Source organism: Pocillopora verrucosa, chromosome 5 (assembly GCF_036669915.1).
Source record: "Pocillopora verrucosa isolate sample1 chromosome 5, ASM3666991v2, whole genome shotgun sequence".
Taxonomy (NCBI): domain Eukaryota; kingdom Metazoa; phylum Cnidaria; class Anthozoa; order Scleractinia; family Pocilloporidae; genus Pocillopora; species Pocillopora verrucosa.
In genome coordinates, this window is record NC_089316.1 from 20,069,987 (window position 1) to 20,096,678 (window position 26,692).

The window sequence follows — 26,692 nt, forward strand, 5'->3', positions numbered from 1 at the left end:
GACAACTGGTCCAACCTCCCTTTCCTTAAAAAAAACCAAAAAGTCCCCCCCCCGAAAAAAAAGGCCTCCTTCCCCATAGACGATATATACATGTACTACTCCCTTTAACCCTCCCCTTTCTCCCTATTTATCCAAACAAGGATTTTTTTCACTACTTTCCCAGACGCTAGAAATATCAAAGTCATTCCCTTTGACAAACAAGACTTTCTTTCGTTCGGTGATATAAAATTTTATTGACTACAGTTATAACGTCGCTTACAAAGGTTACCTAAAAATTTGTTGTAATTAGAGCCTCTCAGTGATGTTATCATTTCTTTATTGGTACAGGTAATCGCACTACTTCGAGTGACATTTGGTATAAAAACCCCAGTTTTTTGTTTTTTATTTTTAAACCATCTTAATTTCACGTGCCCGTAGGGCGTGTGAAATTCGTTGTCTTTTTAAAAATTACGAGTGCTTACTCATTTCAGTTTGCCTAAGAAAAGTCATGTCACTTCTTTTTCATTTTAAAATAAACTAATATTCGACATAGCTTCACTGATCATGAAGAAACAAACAAAAGGTAAAACACGTACGAAATGATTCATTCAAACCCTGCAAACATCATCGTGTGTTGGGTCAAATCAACGTGTTACGTTCAAAGGAGAAAAATTTTCGACATGTCTTTCTTTTTTAAGCTATTATACAGTTCCTTACGGTTTTTTTACTGAATTAACAATCTTCTGCACTGTACTAGCTCTCTTCTACATTGGTGTTTCATGAAAACTGTATTGCAACCAATCAGAATGCAGAAATTTCTTCATGTATTCTATTAACAGGTTTCCTTGAAAAATGAGATATTCTTAACATCGATCGTGTTAAAAGTAAAAGCTATGTGCTATTATATAAAATAGTATTTAAAAAATAGATCTGCTATGCAAAATACACTGGCTAAACGTCTGAATTCATACTTCTTTTTTTCAAATTTTGCAAAACATTCCAACCTCGATTTTAGCTTGATACAAATGTTATAAGACAACATTTTCAGCTAAGACAAACTTATTCAGCGAAATGCAATTTACGTTCATATTTCCAACTTTTGCATCAAACTACACAGCCGTTATATTACATCTATATGTTCTATAATAATAAAAAGTTATGTGGTAAAAAACAACCTATTTACTTGTGAAAAATATACAAAATCACATTAATTTTGAAACGTCTTAAATAGGAAAATAAAGAGGCCGTTAACGTTGCAGAAACCTACACTTCTGTCTTTGAAATTTATACGTCCTAGTAAAAAAACACCCTTGTACTTGTGAAATATACATAACATTATATCAATTTTAAAAACGTTTAACTAGATAAAAATAAAATCACCGGTAATATTGTAGACATACACTAACAGTTTTTCCAGTATAGTACAAACCACAAGAGAACCTCAAATATTGACAAAACCACGCAAATTGTAACCTAAGAGAAAAAACCAAAGAGTATTTTAGGAAGAGAAATGAAGATTCCTCCGACAATTGAACAAGAACACGCTGCACTAAGAGAATGTATATCTTGGTACATATCGTCTAATGCCAAATGCAGCCCAGCACTAACACCGCAACATACGATTCATTCGAATCATTCATATGTTTTAAGCTTATGGCTGTGCTCTGTCCAAATGCCACTGACTTTTATCCTCGGGTGACTTGTACAGCTTTTATTACATGAAAGCTTTCACAAGCTGGATAAGCAAATTCTGAGAATAATGCTTGTATGCACACAGTGTTGAAATCAACTAGCTTAATGGAACTAAATCATTACACTCAGCCAACATGCCACAGAAAGCCCAGGCTCAAGTGCAACTTTAACGACAGAAGCTATTCCGTACCGAAACTGTTGAACAGCTCACAAGTTGTACAGATTGTACGTAGGTCTAGTTGGTAAAATATCAAATAACACACAGCCTGTTAAAAACTTCCTCCAAAACGGCTTCGAAGTTGACGGAACAAACAAACCAATAGGTTACATTTTGACATTTAAGAGTTAAGCAAACATAAAATCAGCTGTAAAGCTTACTTCACCAACCTGAGTTAATCATTGCCCGTTGTTGACTCACTTCTAGGCACGTGATTCAATAGCAAGTCGAAACAATCTGAGTCACATGATGAGGCATGATACAGAGAATCCTGTCCTTTGTTATCTTTAGCCAAAGGATTGGCTCCCCTCTCAAGAAGATACTTTACACCCTGCAGCTTACCATAAAAAACAGCGATGATAAGAGGTGTTTCACCATCAGCTGTTTTTGAATCAGCGTCCGGCAGGTGGGTAAGGATAAGATCAATGGTATCAGGGTCACCGCCCCTTGCGGCATGATGTAACGGGCTCCAACCCCTTTTGTCTTCACAGGCTATAGCTGCTCCCTTCTCAAGAAACCATTTCACTGCATGTAATTTGCCAGTGAAAGCCGCCACCATTAGTGGCGTTTCACCCTCGCCTGTTTTTGACTCAATGTTGGGCAGGTGAGTATGGATTAGAGATAGAATATCAGTGTCTCCGCCCTGTGCGGCAGCATGTAACATGTTCCAACCTGTTTTGTCTTCACAGGTTACAGTTGCTCCCATCTCAAGAAAACATTTCACTGCATGTAATTTGCCAGCCAAAGCCGCCACCATTAGTGGCGTGTAACCCTCGCCTGTTTTTGACTCAATGTTGGGCAGGTGAGTATGGATTAGAGATATAATATCAGTGTCTCCGCCCTGTGCGGCAAAATGTAACATGTTCCAACCTGTTTTGTCTTCACAGGTTACAGTTGCTCCCATCTCAAGAAACCATTCCACTGCATGTAATTTGCCAGCCAAAGCCGCCACCATTAGTGGCGTTTCACCCTCGCCTGTTTTTGACTCAATGTTGGGCAGGTGAGTATGGATTAGAGATAGAATATCAGTGTCTCCGCCCTGTGCAGCACAATGTAACATGTTCCAACCTCTTTTGTTTTCACAGGTTACAGTTGCCCCCTTCTCAAGAAACCATTTCACTGCATGTAATTTGCCAGTGAAAGCCGCCACCATTAGTGGCGTTTCACCCTCGCCTATTTTTGACTCACTGTTGGGCAGGTGAGTATGAATTAGAGATATAATATCAGTGTCTCCGCCCTTTGCGGCATAATGTAACGTGTTCCATCCAGTGTAGTCCGTCAAGGAAGGATCTGCTCCCCTTTTAATCATACTCTTCACCGCTTGAACATTGCCATTCAAAGCAGCATTCATTAGCGGCGTTCTGCCTGTTGTGTTCCTGGAGTCAACAGAAAACCCACCTTCTTTTTCAACAGAGTGTAACTGATTCAATTCTTTGTTGTCCTCGCTCACAGAAGTGTCGCCTAAAATCGTATAATGTGAAAGGAAATTAAGATTGGCATCAAACTCCAAGGAGGATGTAGAAACATGAGATTTATTTTCGAACTAGCCCCGTTAGGAGGAAAATTGGGTGACAAATTTATAATAACAATTATAGTAATAGTAATTATGATAATAATAACAATGACTGATAGGTATAATTGCTCTGATGACTATTGAGATGCATGCACTCTGATTGGTCAAGGATTGTGTCACATCTCGCTAAAATCACCTCGCGCGAGATTTCATCATTTCAAACTTCTAATGGAAAATGGTTGCTTATCTCGATACGAGTAATCAAAACAAGTGTAACAGATTGTATCAACAAAAGTCCCAAAAGCTAATTAACAAAACGCCTAATTGCTAGAAGAGGCTCTAAATTAAGATGTTGTGCGAAATTACACGTTGGTCAACATTGGGTATTAAAGGAATGAACCCAAACAAAAGGAAAACAACTGTTACACAATATGAGAACAAAGTCTGATAGCAGTACTGCCATATTCCCTTCTTTTCCGTAATTTCCTGCTCTGTATTAATCTTCATTCATCTCCCCCCCTCCCCCCCCTCCCCCCCCATCCCTTCACATTTCCCAATTCCAAAATTGGTTGAAATACATAAATTGCTAAAAGGCATATGGTACATACCTTCTACAGCCGTGCATGTTGCTGCACAGACTTCCTTTTCACTTTTCAATTCTTCTTCTGTTGAACCACACAGAACTGTACCTGAATCTGATGAATATAAAAAATATAAATTATGCACATATTAAATCAATCAAACACAGGCAAGGCTCAAATTTGAAACAAATTTATTGTATTAGTACTAACTATAAGTATAAGTAAGAGAATCTTTTTCCCCCTTTTAGCTTCATTGAAAAAGTCATTAGAGCGACAAGAATTTTGTAGAAAAGGGATACATGGAAAATTGTTATTGATATGTTTGATCCGTTTGTGCTGGATGACATGTAAGCAAACGTGAATACATGTAAATAGCTCTTCTTTGGTCACCATTGTTCTATGTTTGAGAACTAACTCATTTCTTTTCTAATAGTGCTTTCATTAATAAAGTTTTACCGGTATCTCCGTACATTTCCTTTAAAAATGAAAGTAAAGCAGAAATACCAGAAGCTGTTAAAGAAATACTACATATGTTATATAGCTTCATCCCAATCAGCAATTACTGGTACACGAAGGTCTTTGCTTCACCACACTTAATAACTTTACATGCATTTCCTCGAATAAGCACCTAGGCACGAATTATTTCAAGTTATGGCTAAAAGGAAGGTCGCTTATTAAAATCATATAAACTATAAACTGTTCTGATTTGACTGTAGTTGAAGATTTCTAAAGTTGTAAATAAGTGGAAATATAATCAGGTTTTCCATCTATTTTGGATAGTAAGAGAGAAGGGGAGGGGATGATTATTCGATGGGGGGGGGGGGGGGGGTGTCAGTGTTCTTGTTTGATAAGTTGACCTAGCTCAGAAATGTTTCACCTAAAATCCAACAATTTGAAAAGAAATTAAGAAAGGCAAAATTATGCAAGAAGGGTGTAGAGAGGGGAGAGTTGTAACACAACTAGTAACTTTAAGGGGGAAATTAAGACCGAGTAAACGTTTAAGTTGTAGAACTGTTATCAATGTGGACCTTGTTAGACAGAAATTTCTTATATAGTTGAATTGCAAATTGAGATTAGTTTGTTACACCCGTCTTGATCTTATGTTAGAGATTTTTCACCAAGACTGATAGTAATCCGCTGTATTGTTGTCTAAACGTGCGGTCGAAGCTTGGTCGATATTAATTGTGTCAATTGTGTCAAGTTTTGGCCGTTAGCCATCACTTTGGTTTTCAGTCAAGTTGTTCAGTTTGCTATCACACTTGGTAATCAAAAATAGTCCCAACTGCTCGTTAACTACACAGCTAAAGCGAAGCCTCTACTAGGTTTCTTTTCAATAGCTCAAAGTGTTACAGACAGGATATGAAAGTCATGCTACAGAAAAGAGTTTCTTCAAAGCCCTGGCATTTTGGAAAACTTTCATAGTTCAGTCACTTTCTATGACATCTGAATCACTACGTATAAGTATTCACCGACCAGCCTTATTCTTTGTATTAGAATTTATTAACAGTTATAATTAACTCTTTACACCCTAATATAAATATGCATATTCTCCATACTTTCTCTACACGGTTCTTAAGGTTCTGAAAAAGAGAATTTGTTTAACAATCAAGAGCTTCTTTGGCTGTTGATCATTTCCCTTATTCTCATGACCTTAATGTTTGAATCAGGGGTGATCTTGTAAGGAGAAAATAGATGCCAGTCACTCTTAGGTGTTAAAGGGTTGAATGTCATGACTTGTAAAGTTTACTCACCTTGAACAGACTTTGTTTGTTCATTCCCATCAGTTCTTTTTCTCTTTAAAGAGGTGTTTGGAGCTTTTTCTGTGGAGAAAGAAAAGAAATATCACATTATATGGAATGCCACCTAGTTTGGAAACCTGCAAACAGACTTCCATTTAGGAGACAAGAAAAAGGTAGAGATGATGGATGTCTTAACATCCGTTGTGCTCTCTCACTTCCACACTGTTTCAATGTTCCTTTCTGTCCTTAAAATCAATCTTGCCCCTTTTTGCAAGAGGAGGCTTTAAATGACAATGTTATGAGAAATATATATTGATCAATTTTGTGTATCAAAGGGATTAAACCAAAGCGACAAAATAGGAATGTAATATAAAGTAAAAGGAAAAAATCTAATATCCCTGAGGAGTCCCAGTCCCTCCCATATAGATCTTCCTTGTTGTTTTATCCAGGATGTTCTCCCCAACCCCCCTTCCCCCTTCATATTTCATATTGGTTGCAATACATAAATTGCTGATAGGCACGTGGTGTATTCCTTCTACAACTGTACCTTTTGCTGTCCAAACTTCTTTTGTATTTCTCTGTGCTTGTTTTGTTGAAACATATGCAGCTGCACCTGCAACAATGAGTTTAGGTTAAAAAGACTTATTTTAATACGCCAATGTAAACCAAGCAGTTACATGTTCAAAAGCCACACAAAACTCACGTCCCCGAATCCGTATATTATCATTAGATCATTAGAGGAGCACTCATTGGAATGAGTTCATGTGCATGTTCATATGTTCACTGCCTATAGATATGACCTAGTTATTTAAGCCTGTGTACCTCCAACAGTATTTTGTCACAGTACCTGAATCTCATGAATACCGAAAATACAAACTATGCAGCCATTAAATGAACCAAACACAAGTCAGACTCAACTGTTTCACATATTTACTATATCAGTGCTGAGTAGAAGTGAGAGAATATTTTGCCTCCTCTCAGCTTCATTAAAAAAGTCAGAAGAGTGAGAAGCAATTTCGTTTCTTCACCGCAGTGCAAATATGAATTTCTAATATCTAAAATCATCATTCATCACTTGGATGGTTTATTTGGACCCAACACATTGACCAGTTCCCGGTTGGCTTGTTAGCTCAGTTGGTAGAGCACTGCACCGGTATCACAGAGGTCACGGGTTCAAATCCCATACGGGCCTGAATTTTTTTCAGGTCCTATTTTCAACTACTCGTTTCAGTAGTGTTCTTAGCTGCGACGATCTCTTAATTTCGAGAGTGAGAAGTGTTGCAACAACTACCCCTATTCTTTTTCATTGCTACAAGGCTTTATCTACTCACTCAATCTCTTTCTGGAGTTCACTGAAAAGTGCTTTGTTTAATACGTGTTGGGATAATAAAGTTCTACCGGTATTTCCATACATTTCCTTATAAGTTGAAAGTAAAGCAGAAACAGCTACAGAAGTTGAACATACAGTATACTAAATAGATTCATCCCAATCAGCAATTACACACAGGTCTTTGCTTTTCCAAATTTAATAGTTTTAGAAACATAACTCTCTTATTTAGTTAAATTGCATCATTGACAAATCGAGATTAGTTTGTTGCACCCATCTTGATCTTATGTTTAAAACTTTTCAACAGAACTGATATTAATTCGCTGTATTGATGTTTAACTGTGTGGTAAAAGCTTGGTCGGTATCAATTGTACTAATTGTGTCTAGTTTTGGTTGTGATTGAAAATGCCTGTTAGCTGTCACTTTGGTATTCATTCAAGTTGTCCTGTGTGCTATCAGGATTAATGATAAAAATAGTCCTTGCTGCTTGTTAACAACACAGTTAAAGCGAAGCCTGGACCTGGTATGTTTTCAGGAGCTCAAACTGTAACAGACAGGATATGAAAGTTACGCTACAGAAAATAATTTCTTCATAACCTTGGAATTTTGGGAAACTTTCATAGGTCAATCATGTCCTATGACATCTGAATCACTTATTTGCAGCATTCACCAACTGGCCCTATTCCTTGTATTAGAGTTATAATTAATTGTTAATAATTGTATTGACAGTTATAATTAAATGACATGAGGTGTAAAGTTTACTCACCTTGAACAGACTTTGTTTGTTCATTCCCATCAGTTCTTCTCCTTAAAGAGGTGTTTGGAGCTCTTTCTATGGAGAAAGGAGGGAAATATCACATTATAGAATGCTACCTAGTTTGGAATCCTGCAAACAGACTTCCGTTTAGAAGACAAGGAAAAAGTAGAAATGATGGATGTCTTAACGTCTGTTATGCTCTCTCACTTCCACATTGTTTCAATGTTATGTTCTTTTTTTAAAATCAATCTTACCCCCTTTTTGCAAGAGGAGGCTTTAAATGACAATGTTATGAGAAATATATATTGATCAATATTAACCAAATATTAAAGGGATTAAACCAAAGCAACAAAATAGGAATGTTACATAAAATAAGACAAAAAACTCTAATATCCTTGAGGAGTCCCAATCCCTCCCCTATAGTCCTTCCTTCCTTCACAACCCCCCTTCCCCCTTCATATTTCACATTGGTTGAAATACATAAATTGCTGATAGACACGTGGTGTATTCCTTCTACAACTGTACCTGTTGCTGTCCAAACTTCTTTTGTATTTCTCTGTGTCTTCTTTGTTGAAACATATCCAGATGCACCTACAACAATTTAGTTAAGGTTAAAAAAAACTTATTTTAATACTACAATGTAAACCAAGCAGTTACATGTTCAAAAGCTACACAAAACTCACAACCCCAAATGCACAATTATTATTGTTAGGTCATTAGTAGATCACTCAAGGGAATGTGTTCGTGTGCACGTGTGTATGTTCACTGCTTATAGATATGACCAAGTAAGTTATGCCTGCATACTTCCAACAGTATTTTGTCACAGTACCTTAATCTCATGAATACCGAAAAAATACAAACGAATTAATTATGCAGTCATTAAATGAACCACAAAGAGGTTACGACTCAAATGTTAAACATATTTATTATGTTAGTGCTAAGTAGAAGTGATAGAATATTTTGCATCCTTTCAGCTTCATTGAAAAAGTCAGAAGAGTGAGAAGTGTTGTGGAGGAAAGAGTTAGGCAAGCACAAACATATTGATATTGTTTCATCCAAGTGCTAAATGACCCATAAGCCAACATGAATACTGCAAGTAAATTAAGCTCTTCTTTGATAACCAATTGTATCATTTTTGGAGACAACCAACTCGTATCCTTCTTCGTTGCTTCAAGGCTTTATCTACATAACCAGTCTCTTTCTGGAGTTCACTTAAATAGTGCTTTGATTAAGAGGTGTTAGGATAACAAAGTTCTACAGGTATTTCCATGCATTTCCTTATAAGTTGAAAGTAAAGCAGAAACAGTTACAGAAGTTGTAAATATATTTAATAGCTTCATTCCAATCAGCAATTACACAAAGGTCTTTTCTTCACAAAATTTAATAGTATTAGATAATGCATTTCCTTGAATTAGCACAGTTTTTTGCAAAAGGCAAAATTAGCAACTGTGACTTTCTACACATTGATCAGGCATAAAAACCTGAGCCTTTTCTTCCGAGCCATTCTATAGCGAAAGTGAACTGTTTACCTTAAACACCTCCAAATTAAACTTGTATTTCAACTGGAACTGAACTAACTTGTATTTCACTGGAAAGACTTTACACTTCTGGTTCAAATTCCCCACCCAGCCTGGCAGTACAGAAAGGCAGGGGGTTTGCCAAGAACAGGGTTTTTTACCTTTTCACCAAAGAAACCAGTTGGACGACTAATAAATACTAATAGATTAAGACTTCTAGGGAGGCACAGCTTAATGTTAGGTGGATCAAAATCAAGATGGAAAAAAGAGCCTTTGTCCAATGTGCAATATTACAAGGAGAACTACCACTAGTTTCCATCAAAGTAAAGCACAGAAAAAAAAACATCTTCCTAGCCATCTTCCTCCTCCTTTTCCATTTGCTCCTCCCCCAATTTCCTTTTTTCCTTCCCCTTCTTCCTTTGTTATTCTATCTATGGTTTTTTCCCCTCCCTTTCCTCTTGCTGTCCCTTCTTTTTTTTGTTTTTGTTTTCCTCTTTTTTTTTCCCTCTTAAGATTTAGGAAAACCTTCCATTAGTGATCTTTCCCAGATTTGCCAGTCATTAATTAAATTATTTACCTCTTGTAAAAACTAGTCACTAGCAGAAAATCCTAACTTGAACCTGCCAAAAAAACTTGAAGTCGGGACTTCCCCCTTTTAATTAGTTTTGCACAAGAGTCAAGATGAAAAGGAAATGTTAGGCAACTTAAGTATTTTCAGGCTAGCAGCCAGGTCAAAATTAGTAATTAAAATCAGCTGAAGAGAATTGGTAATTATGAGGTACAATAACTATTTTGTAAGTTTCAAAACAGTTTAGTTGCCAACTATTTCATTTTCGCCATGCAGGTCTTTTCTGTTTGCTTCCCCACACTATCCTCCATGTCTGTGCTTACTCAAAATAGATGTTACTGGATTAATGCAATTACATTCCCATTATGTTTCCTCATAGATACTAACCTTCAAGCCAACCCCCCTATTTCACACATTTAACACTTAATATCAAGCTCTATGCCTGATTATCATATAGCTTGCAACACCAGTGGGCAACATGAAGCATCAGTTTTAAAACTCTACACAGTGTCCAATCTACATTATCAACTCTGTAGTCCCTTCTTTTCTTGCTCTTTATTAATCTACATTAATCTCCCCGCCCATCCCTTCACATTTCCAAATTCCAAAATTGAATGAAATTCATAAATTACCCATACGCATATGGTATATACATGTACCTTCTAAAGCCATACTTGTTGCTGCACGGACTTCTTCTGGTGAATCACGTGGAGCTGTACCTGAATCTGATGAATATGAAAAAAATAGAAATTATGCACTCATGAAATCAACCAAACACAGGCAAGGCTCTAATTTAAACACATTTACTATGTTAGTGCTAATTATAAGTATAAGGCAACGAATCTTTTGCCTCCTTTTAGCTTCATGCAAAAAGAAGAGTGACGAGAATTTTGTAGAAAAGGGATACCTGGAAAATCGTTATTGATATGTTTGATCATTTGTGCTGGATGACATGTAAGCAAACGTGAATACATGTAAATAGCTCTTCTTTGATCACCATTGTTCAAGTTTGAGAACTACCTCATTTCTCTTCAAATAGTGCTTTGATTAATAAAGTTCTACGGGCATTACCGTACATATCCTTTTAAGTTAAAAGCAAAGAAACTGAACGACCAATAACTTTTACATGCATTTCCTCGAATAAGCACCCAGGCATGAATTATTTCAAGTTGGGGCTAAGAGGAGGGGTGCTTATCAGAAGGAAGTCGCTTAATCCAGGGGGTGTTTAGTAAGAAACTAGAGACTCTACTGATTTGGCTGTAGTTGAAGCTTTATAAAGTTGTAAATAAAGTGGTAATAGAATCAGGTTTTCCATTTAGTGTGAACTTGTGATAGTTTGACACTTTTGACAACTTTTGTCTGGTACAGCCCATCAGATTATTTAAACCATTCTGACAGGGATTCTGATTGGCTTATTGTAGCGTGCTTTATGAGAGTATAGAGCATGCTGACAACACTGTTGTTTGCTTAGGAAAAAAAAATTTTTGGAAAATTGAAAGTAATGCTTGGGAAATTTCACAGATTCTTTATTATAAAACAAATAGAAAAGCCTTGACTGTGCTCTGTTGTGTTATAAAGCACTTAAGAAGCGGCTAGAGCACTCAAGAAGTGGGAAGAAACACTCGACTACGTCTCGTGTTTCTCCCTACAGTTCTTTCGTGCTCTAGCTGCTTCCTGCGTGCTTTATAACAGAACAGAGCACAGTCAAGGCTTCCCTATGTGTTAAATAGAAGATGCATATAATTCTATCGTTGAAGCAATGTAAAGCTGATTTACCAGATTTTTTTCATTATTTTAAGAGCTCTTCTGTGGCATGCTTGATTCACTGATTTGTTCCTTACAATGCTCCTGACAGTTACAGTCTTACTGTAATATTCCTAAATGTAACATGTCATGTAAAGTTTACTCATCTGGCACACACTCTCCTTTCTTATTTTCAATAAGTTCTACTTAGCTATTTAGTTAATTTGAAGAAAATTAAACAAACTAAGTATGTTATTAACTCAGGTTTCGGCTCAAAATTATTCTGAACTTATCAATTGTTAATCAGATAATACCTACAGAATTCAAGACAAACCTTCAAAAACATTTAAGCATGAAATGTTACAGCGGTATTTTATAACTCTACTCTCTGACGTCAAAAATCTTTTGCACAGTTCAAATAATATCATGCAGGCTTATTTTTCAGGAAATAAGTAAATTAGGGCATAACCTCCAATGTTACATTTTCATTCACCCACCTGGTGCAGATTCACTTTGTTCCCGTCCATCTCTTTTCCCAACTTGCGCGCCACTGTGTGGAAGATTGCCTACCGAAAGTGAAGAGAATTATTTCTCAGATAAGCTGACATAGCTAGCCTACATATTATTAGCTGCTAATCATTTTGAAGCTCCAACATTTTAAGAGATTTTAGTATTAATTTGTTAAGAGCCTAAAGCTATTTATTAAGTTTCTTATTAATTTGATTAAATAACTAAACACATGACCCCATAAGTGTTTAGCTTTTATTATTGATTGTGATGTATGAGTATGTATGAGTTGATGTATGTATGTGTTGTATGTATGCACATCCTCCCCTCTTCTGGGCAACCCATGGGCAAATGCCTGTGAGGTTACCCAAGGTGTTGCCTGTGGGAGGGATGTTGAAACTTTCAATTGATAGCACATAACAGTTTGCAAAATTTTAGATGACACAATAAATTTATTCTACTTTCATCACAAAATTGTTGAATTGATGTGTATGCTTTAAAAATATTTCTGAAAATACTAATTTTTATAAATAATTTGACTTTTTTAGACCTGTGTCCTTGAGTGGATGCTTTTATGAAATTATGGTCTAAGTGGTGCATGCTTATTTGGGGGAGGGCACTTATTAGAACATGAGCACTTGTTCAAGGAAATACAGTTCGTCATCTTGCAAAAAATTTGTTAAATGAGTGATCTCCCTCATGATCATTTTTTCAAAAATAACAGTAAGGGCATTGATAAGTAGCAACCTTCAGTCACCAATAACAAGAATTGGAGACAGCTCCTGATCATTTAATAGTTATGCACTTGAAAGTACACAATTGTTTCTCTTACAGAGGAATAAATCTTTCTTGGGGAAGTCAGTAGCTATAAGTCTTACAGTGCAAATATTCTTTGAAATTGAAATTGACTTAGACATTATAGTTATCATTACTAAAGCAAACCTGTGATTACAGAAAGTTGCTCTTATCAAATTTCCACATCATGTCATATTCTTGTGGTTCCTATTGCCACTTTTTGCAAATTAATTGCCACTGCAACTGTATTATCTCGAGAAGGTTGATACTCTTGATCAGAATCGCTGCAAACTAAATTTTTTGTTTGATGAGGAACATTTACAGCACAGTATGCTACCGTCTGCCAAAAATTTCCCAAATTACAAGGTATGGGATGGTTAAATTGTCAAAATCGAATATTACGAGGCAGATTGCACTGCAAATCTTTATTACCATCAGCTTTTTGTGTTCTAAACCATTTTGAATAGTATTAATTAAAAATGGCTTAAGTTTAGAGACGTTTTCCCTCCAAAATGGCCTTTCAAATACACCCCCTAATTCCATTAAATTACACCAATTCCATGGAACTGAGCAAAATAATTTTCTCTTCAGATTGTGTGTAGAATCATATATCCCATGTGATAATCTCAGGTCATTCTAAAAACTCTGCCAGTAAATATCTCATTAATGATTTGAGACAAAATTCATTCAATTTAGTGTCCATTATCACCTTGAATGTGATAACAATGAATTATTTTCTGTCAAAAACAGACAATTGACTACCAATAGCAAGTCACCTGACAACCACCCTGTTCATACATCCTAGACAGATAGAGAAAATTTACAGAAGGAATGATTAAATACATCACCTATTCTTGGAAAGGCATGTTATAGAAGTCATAGATCATGGACAGAAAGCAATTTTTATATGATTAACAAAAATGATCAAGATTCTTAATGAAATAAATTTCAGTTTGACCTGTGTATGAAATTCAGTTGCAGAAATGATCCTTAAAAGTACTACATTGTAATTCAACCCTTTAACTCTCAACATTGGATTGTTCTTTACCAAAACACTGATGATGGTCAAAATCCTCTTTTAAAGCAATGTTCTAAAGCAAATTTCTTATCTGCTGAAGTATCCACCTCTCTTTAGTGTGTAATCACTCATTATTCTCAAGAAACTAGAAATCTGCTTTATACCAACCAACCAGATGACACAATAGCATTCTTGAATTAGAAGACACATCACCATATATTTGTGGAGTGGTTGGTCACTAACATCTGTAGAGGCTGGATAGTTTAAAAAAAAAGCAAAGGGCTCTGATCACAATTTTTAATAAGGTGTTTTATTCGAGACATTTTGGTTGGAAAATGTCCTAAGATATGTGAGCTGACAATCAAAGTTTGTGACACAACCCGGAAGTTAAATTCCTCTACTTTCTACTTCAGGAGTGAATTGCTTATCATAGAATATAGATCCATATTTTAAAAGAACGAGTTGTCCTCCACAAATGTCTTCATGGTGTCTGAAAAATGAGATTTTAATTGAAACACATCTCTCGTGCGTGAAAAACTAAGCATTTCAACAGAACGAAATTCCACAATCCTAAAATCAAGGCGTTTCATAGACAACGGATAATCCGTCAGTTATTCGGGCAAGTGGACCGAAAACGAACACAATTCATGGTGCCACGTTTTTTCGCACCATCTCGCCTATAGCACCTCACAGTTGTAAACTTATACAATGCAACAAAGACGCAAAATGACTGGACTTCTTCGGAAGAAGTAACCTTGAGTTGACAAAGAAGAGCTTTACGCGAGTTTCCAGCCGACGCAAACGTTGCAAACTCAGCACGTTCGTAAGGCGCCACAAACGCTGGGAATCTGAGACTTCAAATTTGCATGTTTTCTCACGATAAATAGCTTAAAGACAACGTACATGTACACATTTGACGATATCAATCTTAATATCTGAAAGTAGCATCGAACAGGTCCTGAAACGTACAGAAATAGTAATTTCCTCAATCGAATACCTTCGATTTGCTGAAGCACATATAAACTGTTGCTGATTGTTGCCACTGTTTTTCACTGCTAAAAGCCTCAAAAAGGAAGACCACAACTTCGCAGGGTTTTCATTTACTTTTGAAGTAGAAGGGCACTGCCTCGTGAATAGGCGGGTACCCTGTAAAATTGAGGGCCGAAGGCCCGAACCTCTGGGGGGTCCGGGGGCATGCTAAAACGTAAGTCTTTCAGAAGCGTATTTTCCTGCAATCTGGAAAAGAAATCTTGCTATGACGCATACTTACTCTAATTATAGTAAAAAAGAATGATACTCTGGGAGAATTTGTTTATTTCACTATACAGCTATAACTACATCAAAACACTGCTGTTGTTCTCTGAGCCTCCTTTCTTCTTACAGTAACAATCTGACTTAAACTTGTAAACTGATAAAGAGTGTAACTGGTAAATTTTCAGCGTCAGTACAGACCGAAGCGGATTTTCACGTTTGAAATTTTTGATATGTTTTTTAATGTTTTTCTTGGCTTAATCTTGAGAGAAAATTAAATTGGAAAAAAGTTTCTTTCAAGTCTTTTTCACTTGCTCGGAATGTTTAAGCTTTGAAAGCCAACAAAATATTGGCTTATTGAGATGTAGTACAAGCTAACTACTGTTACAAGCTAACTTAAACTTATAAACTGATAAACTGGCAAATTTTCAGCGTCAGTACAGGCCGAAGCGAATTTTCACGTTTGAAATTTTTGATATGTTTTTGAATGCATTCCTGGGCTTGATCTTAAATGAATATTAAATTGGAACAAAGTTTCTCTCAAGTTTCTTTCACTGATATTTTTAAAAGCTTTGAAAGCCACCAAAACGTTGGCCAGTTACACTCTTTTACGGCGACATTCGTCTCATGTAGTTTATTTTATATCCTGAATTATATTTCAGAAAAATACAAAGTGTTTTATGAACAGTTTAAATAATGGAATGCAAAGAAAGGATATGTGATTTTTTCATAAAATCATTTCACCGGCTGTAATTCAATTAAAACTGGAAAACATAAAGTTAATTGTCATTGCACTTGACCTTTCATATGCAAATGATGCTTACGTGTTTCGCTTCAAGGAATATGAAAACAATAAAGTGTAAACATGCTCAAAACTAACTTTTAGACTTCTTGTATGCAAATGACAAAAAAGAATCCAGGACGCCTTGAGTTTTTCATTCGCTTGCCACGCTGCCTCCGCAGAACGCACTTGCTTTTAAACGTGTCGCACGTGACGTGCAAGAATTATGTAATAGCTAATTAAGCACTTCGGGAAGAACGCGATCGTCGCGCAGCGCCTTCTCGTCAAAGTAAATTTTATTTCCACGATCTGATGGCAAGTTATCGGTACATTTGTGCTAAAAAATGGTTTTAAACTTACAGGGAAGAGTCAATAGTCAGTGAGGTTGATAATTTTTTTCTTGACGATTTTTTTTTTTTTAATTTCGTACTTTGAGTAGGCGGGTACTCTGTTCAAAGTACACGGGTGCAAGTACCCAGGACCCGGCTTCTAGTAAAAACCCTGATACTTCAGCGGTGAACCAATCACTCGAAGACATGATTACGAGCTGGATAAATATGGAGCTCAACCATTGATTGACGCAAACGCTCCCTCGCTAAGAAGTCAGCTCAGTCAAAGATGAACCTTCCGCATTGATTGTGAAAGAAAATATCGCTATGGGTGGGTGTGTAATTCTTGATTAATTTAGTCACATGATTAATTTACCATAGATGATGCGGTCAGTGGACTACGGGAAGGTGGATTAGAGAATTTGCCTGACAATGTTCTTTGAGAGTTAAATGGGTACGATACTGGAATGCGGTTAAATGATAACCTACAAATACTGACACTCATTTGATAATATTACAACAAAATGAAACGGACAATTCATCTTTTTTACAGAGAATTACTCATGAAATTGGTAGTAATAATTTGGATATCTGCCATATACTGCATTTCTGAGGGTAATTATAATTAGTATAAGTAATATTTCTGCGACAGTTTCTGGTCTACTTTAAGAGGATTTGTTTAACTTAGAGTTTATTGACAGTTATAATGAACCCATTACACCCTAATATCAGAAGGCATATTCTCCATACTTTTTCTATACCTTTCTGAATAGGAAAAATTGTTTCACAATCAAGAGCTTCTTTAGTTGCTGATCATTTCTCTTATTCTCCTGACCTTAATGTTTGAAACAAGGGTGATCTTGTTAGGAGAAAATAGATGCTAGTCACTCTTAGAGGTTAAAGGGTTAAAAGACATGCGTTGTAAAGTTTACTCACCTTGAACAGACTTTGTTTGTTCATTCCCATCAGTTCTTTTTCTCTTTGAAGAGGTGTTTGGAGCTTTTTCTGTGGAGAAAGGAGAGAAATATCATATTATGGAATGTTACCTAGTGTGGAGACCAACAAATTTCCATTTAGAAGACAAGAAAAAAGTAGAAATGATGGATGTCTCAACGTCCGTTGTGCTGTCTCACTTCCTCATTGTTTCAATGTTACTTTCTGTCTTAAAAATCAATCTTTCCCTCTTTTTGCAAGAGGAGGCTTTAAATGAAAATGTTATGAGAAATTACACATTGATTAATTTTGAGTATTTTGTAGTACTACTATATTAAATGTTTGACCCAATGGTGCTGAATGACCTGTAAGCAAATTCGAATACATGTAAATATCTATTCTTTGATCACTATAGTTCTGTGTTTGAGAACTAACTTCTATCCTTTTCATTGATAGAAGGCTTCATCTATGCACTTCATCTCTTTCTGGGGTTTACTCATATAGTGCTCAGAAGGTAAGTAAGCTTTATCCACCACAAACATATTCGAGCCGTCTTTGTGAAGTATATTTCGATCTTTTTAGTTACTCCCAGTACAAATCTGTCCATCGGTATGAGAGAAGGGTAACCAAATTGAGTGTTTGGGTCACATAAATTACCCTGCTTACAGAGATCTATAGAGTACAATTCTGCAAATTGAAAACCATACATTTCTAAGCCGGATATTCAAAGAAATTTGTTAATTCTGGTAAGCTATCGGCTTAACAATATATTTACTTCTTTGCACTAACCCAAAATAAAGGAGTTGGATCAGTTTGCTGAAAAATGTCAAAAGGTCATGAGGTCATCTCAGTGTTGCGTCCCTCCATCCTCAATCCCCATCTCTCAATTAAATAGAGAGAGCACAAGTATAAGATCTGATCATTAAATTTCTTGAATGATACCTGTCTGAGTTTGGTGAAACAACAAACATGCTTGAGGGGGCATTAAAAAAAACATAACATGCAAACCTCTGCTAATTGTTTTTTAAAGCAATGATGAAGACAATGCCCTATTTATTCAGCTAAAGACAGCTCTCCAAAACACTTTGTATGTGCTCACCTGAACCCTGCAGCAAAAACTTTCGTGCAGCAAGGTACTCCTCCCCCTGAATAGTTGTTGTCAGTTTCAGCTCAGTCAAGTTAAACTCCTTCAGAACGTCCTTTGTCACAAGATATTTCTGTGCCATGTCATTCAGGTTACCTGTGCAATAGTCATACCACAGGACATCCAGTATCTCCAATGAACTACATAGTGCTGTCAATATCAAACTTCCTGGTTGCACATCCAGAACCAGAACTTTGTGCACTTCTTTTAAATATTGTAGAAAGCCATTTAATTCCTCAGGTTTAGATGGGTCAACTATCTTGAAGTGCTTGAGTGCAATGAAATTCAAAACCTCTTGTGCGTTGGGTACAGCCTCGTTTCCAACACCTGCTTCTTCAATGCTTCCTGTTCTTCCTACGAATGGTTGACCAGCTGATGCAACAGATTCCACTGCCTTACGCTTAACTCCAGTAACTAACAACTCATGACTTCCTGCCTGGCTATCCTGTGTGTCTTGAGGTGTTCCTTCTGACATTTTAGTAACTACCAGCCCATCGCTACCAGCCTGAGTACCCTGACTGGCTATAACCACTGTCCCTGATGTCTCAAGTCGTGGATGAGGGTCTGAGATGGTCCCACAATCAATCCATATTGGAATTTTAACTGTAAAGGGAAAGTTCAATCATGTTCTATAACAACTGAATCACTGATTTGCAGTATTCACTGACCAGCCCTATTCTTTGTATTAGAGTTTATTGACAATTATAGTTAAATGACATGCATTGTAAACTTAACTCACCTTGAACAGACTTTGTTTGTTCATCCCCATAAGTTCTTTTTCTCTTTAAAGAGGTGTCAGGAGCTTTTTCTGAGGAGAAAGGAGAGAAATATCACATTAAAGAATGCTACCTGGTTTGGAAACCTGCCAATAGACCTCCATTTAGAGGACAAGAAACAAGTGGAAATAATGGATGTCTTGACGTCTGTTGTGTTCTTTCACTTCCACATTGTTTCAATGTTACTTTCTGACCTTAAAATCAATCTTGCCCCCTTTTTGCAAGAGGAGGCTTTAAATGACAATGTTATGAGAAATAATTTGTAGATCAATTCTAGGTATTAAGGGGATTAAAACAAAGCAACAAAATAGGAATGTTACATAAAATAAAAGGAAAAAGTCTAAATCCCTGAGGAATCCCAGTCCCTCTCCTATAGTCTCCCTTGTTGTTTTATCCAGGATGTTCTCCCCAATCCCCTTCCCCCTTCATATTTCATATTGGTTGAAATACATAAATTGCTGATAGGCACGTGGTATATGCCTTCTACAGCTGTACCTGCTGCTGTCCAAGCTTCTTTTGCATTTCTCTCTGTTTGTTTTGTTGAATCACGTGGAACTGCACCTGAAAAAATAAGTTTAGGTTAAAACACAATTTATTACTCCAACATGAACTGAGCAAATACATGTTAAAAAGCCAAAACAAAACTCACAACCCCGAATGCCCATATCATTATTTGATCTTTAGCAGCACACTCACTGGGATTAGATCATGTGCAAGCGCTTATGTTTGCCGTTTATAGATATGGCTTGGTAATTTATGCTTGCATACTTCAACCGTATTTCATCACAGTACCTGAATCTTATGAATATGGAAAAATACAAATTATGTAGTCAATAAATGAACCAAACACAGGTAAGACTCAAATGTTAACATATTTACTATATTGGTGCTAAGTATAAGTAAGAAAATACTTCATCTCCTTTCAGCTTTATTAAAAAAGTCAGAAGAGTGAGAAGTGCTGTGGAAGAAAGAGTAAGGCAAGCACAAACGTCTTGATATTGTTTGATCCAAGTGCTAAATGACCCATGAGCCAACATGAATACTGCAAGTGAATGAAGCTCCTGTTCTATTACCAATTGTATCATTTCTTGTTTGAGAACTAACTCATTTCCTTCTTTATTGCTTCAAGGCTTTATCTACACACTCAGTCTCTTTCTGGAGTGTACTCAAATAGTGCTTTGATTAATAAGTGTTGGGATCATAAATTTCTACAGGTATTTCCATACATTTCCTTATAAGTTAAAAGTAAAGCAGAAACAGTTCCAGAAGTTCTAGCTTCATCCCAATCAGCAATTACACAAAGCTCTTTGCTTCACCAAATTTAACAGTTTTAGATACTGCATTTCTTCGAATAAGTACCCAAGCCCCAAATATTTAAAGTTTCCCTTGATCAAGGGGGGTGTTTGGTAAGAGATTATAAGCTGTGCTCATTTAGCCGTAGTTGAAGCTTAAAAAGTTACCAGTAAAGTGGTAATAGAATCAGGTTTCCTTTTATTTGGGAAAGTGGGGGAGAAGCAGAGGGTGATTTTTCTGAGGGTGAGCTTATTGCATATATTGGCCTTTGGGGAGGGTGCTTCTTAGAGCATGGGCACTTGCATGAGGAAATGCAGTAATTGGTCAGAGTGTTAGACTGGAAGATGCTGTTAGTCCAATCATTGTAGCAATGAAAAGCTGATTTACCATATATCTTTTATTATTTTAATAACTTTTCTGTTGCATGCTTCATTCATTGATTTATTCCCCACAATTTTCCTGACAGGTACAGTCTTATTGTAATATTCCTGAATGTAACATGTAATACAAAGTTTACTTACCTGGTACACACTCATTTCTTAAAGTTGTGGTGAAAAGGAGGGGTGCTGATTGGAAGGAATTCACTTAATCCACGGGGTGTTTAGTAAGGAACTATAAAGTGCACTGATTTGGCTTTAGTTGAAGCTTAAAAAAGTTATAAATAAAGTGGTAATTGAATGAGGTTTTCCTTTTATTTAGTAAAGTGAGAGTGAAGGATGATTGTTCAATGCTTGCTTGGGTGGGGGGGGGGGGGAGAAAGTTCTTATTTGATATATTGGCCTGGGGGGAAGGCACTTCTTAGAGCATGGAGCACGGGCACTTATACAAGGAAAGAGAGAAGGCAATCATAGAGTCAGACTGGAAGATGCTGATAATCCTATTGTTGCAGCAGTGACAAGATTTTAGCTGATCTTTTTGTATTCTTCTAAGAACTTTTACGTAGCACACCTGATTTACTGATTTGTTCCTTATAATTTTCCTGACAGTTGCAGTCTAATTACAATATTCCTTAATTAACATGCAATGTAAAGTTTACTGACCTGGTATGGACTCTCCTTTTTTATTCCTCTCTGTTTCTTCGCAGTCTAGAGAGCGGTGCAGAGCTTTACCTACAGACAGTAAAGAGAAAAGGGTCTATAAAGAATTTATGGTTATCAGAGGTCCAAGTTGACTCAAGGCTGATTCAAATTTTTACCAGACTACCTGGTTTATCAGTTATTAGACAAGTTAAAGCTGAAACATTTAAATTTAAGTAAATTTACCAAAGACAAGGTTCTTCATCTTTATCACAAGACTCCTACAAGGCTCCTCCCAACTGTACTTCTCCAAGTACTTGTCACGTAGAAGTCTTGCCTCTAAAAGTCGCATGTCTCTCTCTTTCTGACGGACACGCTTGATTTCTCTGGCCCAGTCTTTAGGATCTTCAGAGTCTACCACACTCTGTGGGCCTAAAAGCACTTTCCTCAGAGCTTCTCCAAGTCCTGAATCACCACTGACAAGTACAGGCAGACCAGCAGATAATGCTTCCAGAGCTATTATTCCAAAACCTTCCGTTCTGGATGGCATTATTGCAAGATCCACTTCACAGAATAAGTTTGCCAGCACTTCTCTGCCATCATCAAAAGTGCGAACAATAAGCTGATTATGACTGATACCATTGTGGAGCAACTTTCCTGCTACAATATCTCCTTTTCCTCCAGCTGTGCAGACAAACTTGAGTATGTAGGATTCATCTTTCAACTCAGCAATTGCTTTGGCAGCTATGTCATACCCTTTGACATTAAAATTATCACCACTGTCTCCAGTTCTAAGTACAAGAATACTGAATGTTCTTCTGTCTTCAGTGGCTTGCTCTACTGCCAAAAATTCAGAGAAAATGCTTGGAGTAAGGTCAAAAACTTTTTTCTCCTGTCTAATTGGACAAAGGTAACGCTTGTAAGCTTCTGCCAGCTTGGGTCCAATTGTGATAACTTGATCAGCAATTTTACAGAGTTGGATTTCTGTTTCTTGCATTTTTTGACCTTCTGAAATGTCTTTGTACATTCCTTCTTCTTCAGGAGCAGAGTAAACAACTTGAATCCATTTGCAATGACTGTAATTTGGATTTCTCTTGATGAATGCAGCTGGTCGGCCAAGGTGAACTCCATAACCAATGACACAGTCTATTTTATGGTCTCTTGGAGGAGATAACAGGCAAAGAACTGGCTCAACACCAGGAACTCTATCTGCTTCAATGAGCTTCACATTGTGACTTTTTGCACTGCTCCTGTCTGCTTCACTACAATTTAGAAGCAAGACACTAACATCCACATTGGGGTGTTTAGCTAACTGGATGGCCAGCTCTCGGTTGATAGTTGACAAGTCCCCATTAGTTGATGATTTCCACTCACTACTTAGCAAAGTGACTTTCAGTGTCATGTTTTCCTGGTCTTCCTGTGATGTACAGGCCACACCAGGAATTGTGAAATCCTACAACAACAAAACAAGAATGGTATTGACAATAAGCTGTAAAACAATAATAAATCACAATAATGCATGTCCACTTGATATGTAATGTCAATTCTTTTGGAAATTTACAGTTAAGTTTTATCCTTTGGCAAAAAGTCGGCGACATGTAAAATGAGACAAATTTAAACTTAGAGATGACTACACTGTCACTGATAACAACCATGACAGTTACAAGGAATTAAATTTGAAATTAAAAATTATCCTTAAAGGGTCTTCCTTTTCAACTCACTTTGAAATTGGCACATGTAGTCTCATTGAAGAAATTTAGGTAAAGAAAAAAAAAGGAGGCAAATTTGAATGTTTTTGTCAAAGTCAAAGTTTGGTATTGTAATAATTTAGATTTCTCTAAGTACCTTTTGTAGCATTGACATCACAGGTAGCTTTTAATTTTGAAAAGTTACCCTGGAAAAAAAACAATACAAAATGTGAGTTTACTGAGTCCATTCAAGTTTTCTATTTCCTCTTAAGAGTGTTGTTGAGGCCAATTGATGCATACTGGAGGCTAATTGGACCCTTCTGGGAAGCTTTCATTTCCTCATATATTTAAGATCATTGTTTAAATTGCCTACTTGGAAAATGGAAAATGGGCCATTTTCAAAATGAGAAGTTATGTTTCCAAGGACAAATCTGGCAGCAAATATAGTAGCCACTATCTGCCAAAACTTTTCCAAATGACAAGGTATGGGATGATTTAATTGTCAAAATCGAATATTACTTAGCAGACTGCACTGAAAATCTATATTACCATCAGCTATTTGTCTGTACCAAACCCTTTTGAGTAGAATTAATTAAAATGGCTTGGATTTAGATAAATTTTTTCTCCATAATGGCTTTTCAAACACACCCCCTAATTCCATGAAATTCCACCAATTCCATGGCACTGAGCAAAATACAATTTTTCTCTTCAGATTATGTGTGGAATCATATATCCCATGTGATAATTTCAAGTCATTCTAACAAAATCTGTCAGTAAATATTTCATTAATGATTTGAGATGAAAAAAACACAAAATTTAGTGTTCAATACCACCTTACTTTGGTATTGAAAATGTACCTTAAAGTAGGCACTATACCATGAATTATTTATTGTCAAAAACAGACAATTGACAACCAATAGCAAGTCACCGAGCCACCACCCTGTTTATACATCTTAAACAGATTGAGAAATTTTTATGAAAGAATGTTAAATACATCACCTATTCTTGGAAAAGCATGTTATAAAAGTCATAGATCATGGACAGAAAGCTATTTTTATATGATTAAAAAAATTATCAAGATTCATAACCAAATAAATTTCAATTGCAGAAACAATCCTTAAAGGTCCTACATTGTAATTTAATCCTTCAACTCCCAACATTGGATTGTTAATTCTCCCCTGTAGCTACTACACATTTCCCTATAAATTAGTCACAAGAATTTGTTGTTAGATCAAGATAACAGTTTCTACCTGGTAAGATTAAGTATTCTCATTACCTGTTTGCTGGATAATGTATGAATAATATTGGAAGAAGTGACTTGTTAATCACTTCTGCAAGTTAAAGGGTTAAGCAATTGCAGAGAACAGGATTCTTCCACATGATTCTACTGAAGCCAGTAAAAGACAATCCCAATATATTTTTGAAATCCAAAACATAGTCCAGATTGTAATTTAAAAAATTTTTCAAGGCTTAAAAATGTTTAAGAATCCTGGTTGAATTGTTAGATCCACAAATAATTTTTTTTGAAAACCCCAAAAATTATTTGCAATCTTACAATTTTTGTCAGGAAATCTACAAAAATGTTGAAATTGATGTTGAATCATTTCCTGTAGGGTATACTGTGAATGAACTTGAGTTTTTCCTTACAACTTATACTGACTGGGCCTTCTTTTCAAAGTCTTCACATAATATAAATATCATGACATTTTACCAAAACAAAGATGATGGTCAAAAAATCCTCTTTCAAAGGAATGTTCTATAGCAAATTTCTGCAGAAGTACCCACCTCTCTTTAGAGTATCATCACTCATTATTCTCAAGAAACTAGGAATCTGCTTTATACAAACCAACTGGATGACAAAAAAGCATTCTTGAACTAGGAGACACATCGAAATATATTTGTGGATTGGTTGGTCACTAACATCCATAGAGGCTGGATTGTTTAAAAAAGTAAATGGGTGATTTCAAACAATTTCCCAGAGCTGATGTTTACTGATTCAATCCAAAGTAAATAAAAAATCAGCAGTGTGAAAGGTGTGAAAAAGTTACAAACAGGATCAACAAATGGGGAACTGCAAATGCAGAAATCTATGTCAAGAGAAACCTCATCTCATCAAATCCCAAAAATAATGTAACAAAGTAGATGATTAAATAAGTTGATTGAACTAAAAAATATTTACTTATGTTCACCCTATCTGTTGAGTTGGCGGGGACAAAAGAGATTTTTCATATGAGCCCTTTCTAAATTCTGAGAGATACATGACCAGCAATCAGGGTACTTTCTTAAGGCAGGAAGAAATAAAGGACCTGAGAAACAAGGTTGGGTCTTCATTCCCGTGAAGGGATCTGATCACAATTTTTATAAGATGTTTTATTTGATATATTTTGGTTTGAAAATATCCTATGATATGTGAGCTGACAATCAAAGTTTGTGACACAACCCAGAAGTTTAATTACTCTACCTTCTACTTCGAGAGTGAGTTGCTGATTATGGAAAATAAATCCATATCTTAAATGAACGAGTTTTTCTCCACAAATGTCTTCATGATATGTTAAAAATGAGATTTCAATTTGAAACACATCTCTCATGCGTGAAAAACTACGCATTTCAACTGAACGAAATTCCACAATCCTAAAATCAAAGTGTTTCACAGACAACGGATAATACGTCAGTTATTCGGACAAGTGGACCGAAAATGTACACATTTCATGGTACCACGTTTTTTCGCAATATCTCGCTCATAACACCTCACAGTTGTAAATTGATACAATGCAACGAAGGCACGGACAAAGCAAATCCAGGGAAAACACGCACATCAAGTCACACTTCTAACATACATTAAATTGAGAAAGTTTGACAAAATAAGATACATCTCTAGTTGACTGGACTTCTTTGGAAGAAGTAACCTTGAGTTGACAAAGAAGAAGAGCTTTACGCGAGTTTCCAGCTGAAGCAAACGTTGCAAACTCAGCACGTTTGTTAGGAGCCACGAACGCTGGGAATCTGAGATTTCAATTTTGCATGTTTTCTCACGATAAATAGCTTAAAGGCAACCTACATGTACACATTTTAAAATATCAAGAAAGTGGCATCGAACAGGTCCTGAAACGCACAAAAACAGTAGTTTCCTCAATCGAATACCTTTGATGACTGAAGCACGTATAAACTGTTGCTGATTGTTGCCACTGGTTTCCACTGCTAGAAGCCTCTAAAAGGAATGACCACAACTTCGCCGGTGAACCAATCACTCGAAGACATAATTACGAGCTGAAGAAATATGGAAGTAAACCCATGATTGATGCAAACGCTCCCTCGCTATGAAGTCAGCTCAGTGAAAAATAAACCTTCCGTGTCCATTTTGGGAGTTACTACATCACGGGCGACGAGTGGGGGATGAAGAAAAGACCGAAGTACGAGTGGTCAGCGGGGAAACAAATTTAATAGCTCATATAGAGACATATCAGTTATAGTTGCGGAAAACAATAGTGTTGTAAAGCCGAAATATGAACAGTATACTTCGCTAAATAA

At 36.4% G+C, this 26,692-nt stretch overlaps 1 protein-coding gene across 1 annotated transcript; it reads right to left on the minus strand.

The window, feature by feature from the left end:
• Window positions 1-211: 211 nt before the first annotated feature.
• On the minus strand, window positions 212-26,513 carry LOC136281304 (uncharacterized). The gene is made up of 17 exons (XM_066167750.1): window positions 26,306-26,513; window positions 23,322-23,370; window positions 21,723-22,929; window positions 21,501-21,569; window positions 19,663-19,728; window positions 19,131-19,199; window positions 18,347-18,994; window positions 17,251-17,319; window positions 12,131-12,199; window positions 10,550-10,615; window positions 8,331-8,396; window positions 7,815-7,880; window positions 6,269-6,334; window positions 5,734-5,802; window positions 4,010-4,096; window positions 2,059-3,349; window positions 212-1,452 (listed from the first exon to the last, which is right to left on the minus strand). Exons 2-16 carry the CDS (start codon window positions 23,337-23,339, stop codon window positions 2,064-2,066), a joined length of 3,921 nt encoding a protein of 1,306 aa, XP_066023847.1. The 5' UTR covers window positions 23,340-23,370; window positions 26,306-26,513; the 3' UTR covers window positions 212-1,452; window positions 2,059-2,063.
• Between the last annotated feature and the right edge of the window lie 179 nt (window positions 26,514-26,692).